Source organism: Poecilia formosa, unplaced genomic scaffold (assembly GCF_000485575.1).
Source record: "Poecilia formosa unplaced genomic scaffold, Poecilia_formosa-5.1.2 Scaffold2, whole genome shotgun sequence".
Taxonomy (NCBI): domain Eukaryota; kingdom Metazoa; phylum Chordata; class Actinopteri; order Cyprinodontiformes; family Poeciliidae; genus Poecilia; species Poecilia formosa.
In genome coordinates this window covers 133936-140011 of record NW_006799941.1, presented here as the reverse complement: position 1 = coordinate 140011, position 6076 = coordinate 133936, and the positions used below count along the sequence as shown (strand labels likewise).

The window sequence follows — 6076 nt, the reverse complement described above, 5'->3', positions numbered from 1 at the left end:
ACACTGCTCACAAAAATAAAGGGAACACTCAAATAACACATCCTAGATCTGAATGAATGAAATATTCTCATTGAATACTTTGTTCTGTACAAAGTTAATTCTCAACAACTCAACCTTCTTTGCCTTTGTTTATAAATAGTATTATATTACTTGTTTGTTCATAGTTATCTGACACTAAAACTGTCTGATTACTGACAAAAGCAGTCCAAGTACCTCAGAGCCAGGCATTGGACACTGTGAGTCTGTTTAGTTCATCAGATCATTAAAACCATTTTTCTGTTTCTGTGTGTATACACATAACCATTTAAATTACTGGTTAATCACTTATTTTTATGACTGCATATCAAATAACCTATTGCAGTCCTAATGAAATATAACATACACATTGTGAATAGAAGGGGATAGAGGAGCTGCCCAAGTGGATGGGGAGAGGAAAATCTTAGCTTCTCTGCTTGGGTTGCTGTCCCTGTGACACCACACAGAAGATAATGGATGACGGATAAATTCAGTCAAGTTTATACAAATTTAATGCTAACAAGTTGGTTATGATGGATTTCACTTATAAACAACTTGGACAAAAGGTCATTTAGCTCTTAATTTTCCAAGGAACAAAATTGTCTACAGATGTTTGTGTTTTTTTGTTGTTGTTTTTAATTTCAATTCTATATTGGTTAAATATTTAAAAAGGAGTTGTTGTCAAGCAGCAGATGAGTTCTTTTTCACTGTCAAAATGGGCATTCATGAATATTTATTTTGAGAATGTCAACAAGCCTAGCCTGAAAGCAAACTTGGACTTTAAAAGTGCCGCATCTTCTTCACCACCTAGGTGCTGAACTGCATCGTGGACATGGTGGAGAAAACCAGGAGGTCAGTAAGCGTGCTGAGACGCTGCCAGGAGTCGGATCGAGAGGAACTGAACTACTGGAGGAGACGTTCGAGCGAGCAGGAAGATCTTCGCAAAGGAGGCTCCGGCTCCACTCCGTTTTCCAAAACACACAGCCCGCTCTCTGCAGAGTCGGGTAAGGTTCTTTTTCTACTGTAATTTCAGGTCAGGTCAGATCATGAGTCATTTGTTGTCTTTTCATGTTTGTTGCCTGTTGTTGTTTTCCACAAATGTTTCCATTGCTTTTGTGATGAAATAAATCAGTTTCTCTAAACCTTTATACTTTTGTTTATTCATGCTCACAAATTTTCCCTGTTTTGAGATGTTGTCCTGAAAATTTCTGTCTTATGTAAATATGAAATTAAATAAATTGCTATTTATTCACTGCAAGTTTTAGTTTTGAGTGCTGAGCTCTTCTTGCTTTGCCTATCAAAGTATTCTCAAACTTCCTGGTGACATAAACCCACAACAAAGTAGCTAAGAATACCAGTAAAAAAAAACAAATAGGAGTCCGCTTGGATCCTTAAAAAATTAAAGTGACTAAAGGAGGAAATTTCTGTTATTACAAGCTTCTTCCAAATGTTTTCAGGAAATTATGACACTTTCTCATTTTGGCATTCAAAATTAGAGTTGGCATTACACTACTATGGCAAAACTCATTTCTGCATTATGCTCTTTACATCATCTAGTGGCCATAAATAGAGCTGCACCCATGAATTCAGATGTCGGTGTGAGTCCTTCCACAGTTAGGCCCCCAGTCTGCTGTGTACTGGCAGTGTTCTCTCTGTGTGCCAGCCTTGCCATCCCCCTGCTGCTCCATAGTCACAAACAGGTGCCAGGACTGGCCTCGGCCATATCGGCCACAGAAGGGCTGTCCTGCCGTCCTGCAGGCTCAGAGACCTAGAGCTGGCTGACTCGCCAGCGCGCCATCTGGACCCACAGCCGGAAAGCCTGCCTGCTCGCCTGGGCTCGGGCCGTGGTGGAGGGGGTGTATGAAGGCTTGTTGGAAGAGAGGGGATGGAAAGGAAGGGAAAGGGAAGAAAGAAGTAAGGGGAAAAGAGACGAGAGAAACAAGGGAAAGAGGAAGTCCGCCAGTCAGCCGAGCTGGAGAGAGAAGTGTGTTGAGATGTAGGGAGGGAAATTTGAGGGAACAGTCTGAATATTGACACAGCTTGTTGGTCTGCTTTTTCCTCCAAGCCAAACACATTCCTTTCTAAAGCTGTCAGATCCCGGATCAGTCCAAGAATCTGACAACCAACAATTATGTTGGCTGTGTGTCTTAAATATGCAGACATGTTTGCATCAGTGACTAAATTAACGACTTGGTGAAAAAGAAACCATCAGTGTATAGCTCTGGGAACTTTCTTTCTACACACCTTTAACATTGACTGTCCTGATGTTATCGTAAAAAGTCAATGTGTTTTTTTTTTTAAATCCTGACTGGTGCTTATCCACTGTTTCTACCTCTCCCACAGACTCCCAGCGGGACTTTGGTCCGCGGCCAGGTTCAGCATATGTCACTGACGAGATCTGGAGGAAAGCTGGTAAAAATTTCACTCATTGAAATCATTCAGGCCCCTTTACAAAGATGACTACTTTCAGATTATATTATAACTTATTCACTAAGAGTCTTAGACCGCTGTATGTTGAGCTCATGAACCGAAGTAAACTCTAAACACTCGTCCTCCTTTGTGTACAGAGGAGGCAGTGAACGAAGTGAAGCGTCAGGCCATGGATGAGGTTCAGAAAGCAGTGGCAGAGGCCGAGCAGAAAGCTTTTGAGATGATCGCTGCAGAGAGAGCAAAAATGGAGAAGACTCTAGCCGAGGCAAAGAGGAAGGCTCAAGAGGATGCCATCATGGTCATCAATGAACAGGAGGACTCGAGTGAGGTGAGCAGAGAACACAGTTATGTCCCTGGAGAGATTTTGCCCTCAGTATCACAGTGTTAAATATTAAACACCAAGCTTGCATGGTTACATTGAAAGCTATTGTGAATATTATTAGCATTAAAAACTGCACAGTACAAAAATAATGTTCCCAATTTGGGATTAATCAACTTAAAATGAATGTATCACTTGCTTTCTAAGTAAATATTCTAGGAGCTGAATATGCAGTCCAAAAATATTCACCTTCCTGGCAGATTTAGATTTAAAGCTTAACATTTATGGTTATACAATCTAATCCTCCTTATGATTGCTTTTCAGATTTCTGCATGTCCCCACAGGTATTTTTGATGATTTGCTGATGTATATTTGGTAATGACCTCCCAGTCTTGGAGATTGGAAGGCCTCCTTGCCATCACCATAATCATTAGCTCCAACCACACACCGTGTTCAAAGGAACCCCGAAATGTTAAAACTTCTTCCTGTCCAAACAAGCATGGTGATCAACTTAAAAGATTACTTCAAATCAAAATCCGACAGGAGTTTACAAATGAAATCTAACTGAATGCTTACATTGATAGCTGCAGCTTTTAAACTCAAAATTTATTTTTATGAATAAACCATTAGCTAAATTACTATGAGATGGGAGAGACCTATTTAATTCTAAGTCAACTAACTTGTTCTCCCTGAAGAGAGTGATTGTGATAATATTAAAAAGGCATAATGAATGTCTCAAACACTAACATTTAAATAAAGGACTGCTTGGTATAATTAAGACGGGCTAAATGTGTTCATCCAAAACTTGGATTTTTATGTTGAAACGAGAGGAAAGAGTTGGTGGGTGACGCAGTGATGAACTGTCAATCACTCAGAAAGGAATCCTTCCAAGGTAAAGGGTGACGAGCTCAAAGTCGATGCCAATTTAGAAAAAAAGTGTTAATAAATTATGATTTTTACCCCTTTTATTTGCTAGTTTTCAATGGTTTTTTCCTTCTATCCTGAGTGCAAAAACTCCCTCAAAAACCAGGCTGCCAATGAGCTGATTGTCTAGGTTGTGTTTGCCTCTTCTATCCACAGTTCCATGAGAAGCTTGGTGAAGAATAAAGTGGAACTGAAAACTGCATTGCATGTCAGCACAGTTTAACACCCATCATAACTTATTTCTTTTACTTCTTTTCTTGCATGTTTTTAGTGTTGCTGGAACTGTGGCCGTAAAGCTAGCGAGACGTGCAGCGGCTGCAACGCCGCTCGTTACTGTGGCTCCTTCTGCCAGCACAAAGACTGGGAAAGGCATCACCTCATCTGCAGCCCAGGACTTCAAGCTCAGCCTAAACCGGTCTCTGCCATCGCTGCGAACAGGGTCGCTGCCGTGACCACAGCGGCTACAGCTGGGATGTCTCCTGTCGGCGTAGCCGGGGTCAAAGCTCCCGACAGCATGCCTTCGGCCTCCAGTCCCGGTGGCGAAAAGGCTTCAGTTGCTTCTCGGTCCTCCACTCCCTCCACCCCTGCCTCAGCCTCTGAGACCAATGGACATTAAGGATGCAGAGGACTTCAGAGCTTAACACAACGACTGTCCTCTTTGTTGTTGGGGAAGAGTTGAATCAGCAGCATGAGGAAACTATTTGTGGGTTAAGTTAGGATAACAGATTTTTCATCATACTTTGGCAGATAAATAAAGACAGATTATGGATGACTGTTGTGAGTGATGCGTCAACTGGGACTTTGGCTTTGGCGAAGAACAAAGAGACTTGTTTAGCATGCAGTCATTGGATGAACAGATCTCCATAACAGATGGAAACGTCTTTCTGGTCCAAAACCCCAAATCCAGGATCTGTGCTGGAAAAAAATTTGATAATTGATCACAAGAGAGGAAGTTTTTAAAGGAAGGCATAAAACTCTCCCACCCACTAGACAATATCACTGTTTCTGTGTGTAAAACTAAGATGAGGAGGTAGGTAAATGTAAACAGTGTAAAAGTACCAGCCCTAAGCGTCTGTCTTTGTTGTTTAGTAAAAAAACAAAACAAAAAAAACAAAAAAACAAATCTGACAGCCAGACATCTGAATGCGGTCACTGCAGCTCCTCTCTGTACGTAAATATTCGCTCACCAACTTGTCCGTTTTTCATACGTGTGAATGAGTCAAATGTCGTGTTGTCAGTGAATATTGTAAAGCATATGATTATTTTTGTTAAAGCAATATTAAAATGAAGTGTTCAGGTATTTCAAGCAGTTTTTTCCCCCCCCATCACCAAAGTTTTCTGTTGCTAAAGAAAGTCATTTCCATGGCCCATAAATGTCTTTTAGGAACATAAAATTCTAACATTAAACTTGGAAATCACTTTGTGTCATTCCTGATCGTCAGAAACTATTCAGCCATGACTTTCATTGTTGTTACACTTTCATTTTGGTACTTGTTCATGTCATTAGGGTCACTGCAAAATCTTTCACCAATGCATCAGAAGATTAAAATCATTCTTGTTATGGATTTTAGTTAGCTTAGTTATGACATAACCACAAAGAGAAAGGTGTCACTGATCCGTGTATCGCAGTCTGTCTCGCAGAAAATCTCAGGAGTATTTGTGTGCAAAAATCATTCTTCTTTTCTCACAGTTGGGCTTAAATTTGGTGATAACCTTTGATTTATCCTACTCTGCTGTTACACCTGTGCTGTCCCTGTTTTTGTTTGTTGTAAGATGACTTTGTAAAGAAGATTATGAGAGAAACCCTTTATTTTGAGCCACAGTTCCCCCCCTTCCTTCATTCTATAAACATGTTCTCTTGTTATGATGCATAACTTCATATGAAAAACTTATCTTGACATGAAGTATGGAATAAAGAAGTAGAGCTACTTCAGAATTGCTTAATTAATTTTGTGTCTGTTTATTCTGAGTAAGAGGAATGTAATGAAGGTCAACCTAATGAGCTTAAGGTCTGGCCCAATAATTTAGCTGATAAATACATAGTAACATATCCTCATGCTGGTTTTGATTTTTTTAAATCTTGCCATGCATTAAATTTATAGAGTCTTGAATTTCCATACAGAGTCTATGCCAACACATCGGCAGGAATTGAAATCCCAAATATGAAGAGATTACATTTTCAGAACATAAAATGTTCCTGTAAGTGCAAATTTACACAAAGATATAAAACGATTCACCCATAAGAAAAATCTGAGCTCTCAGCCAATAAAAAAAAAAAAAAAAGTCAGGAATATCCAAATAATCTCCATCATAAATTGTTTTTAACATTAAGGTAACTTTTTTCAGTTTCGTTTTAGGATTCTTTGTGAATCTGGTCTCTGGATGGCA

The 6076-nt window shown here is 39.8% G+C and overlaps 1 protein-coding gene across 3 annotated transcripts in view; it reads left to right on the top strand.

Moving 5' to 3' along the window:
* Nucleotides 1–5633, top strand: part of cbfa2t2 (CBFA2/RUNX1 partner transcriptional co-repressor 2) — a 21966-nt gene extending 16333 nt beyond the window's left edge. For all 3 annotated transcript variants that reach the window (XM_007548106.2, XM_007548088.2, XM_016669744.1), the window contains 4 exons: nt 827–1019; nt 2359–2427; nt 2583–2773; nt 3960–5633. In XM_007548106.2, the coding sequence (XP_007548168.1) occupies nt 827–1019; nt 2359–2427; nt 2583–2773; nt 3960–4304 (798 nt within the window). In that variant the 3' untranslated portion in view covers nt 4305–5633. The remainder of the gene's footprint in view (nt 1–826; nt 1020–2358; nt 2428–2582; nt 2774–3959) is intronic.
* The last annotated feature ends 443 nt before the right edge of the window (nt 5634–6076 follow it).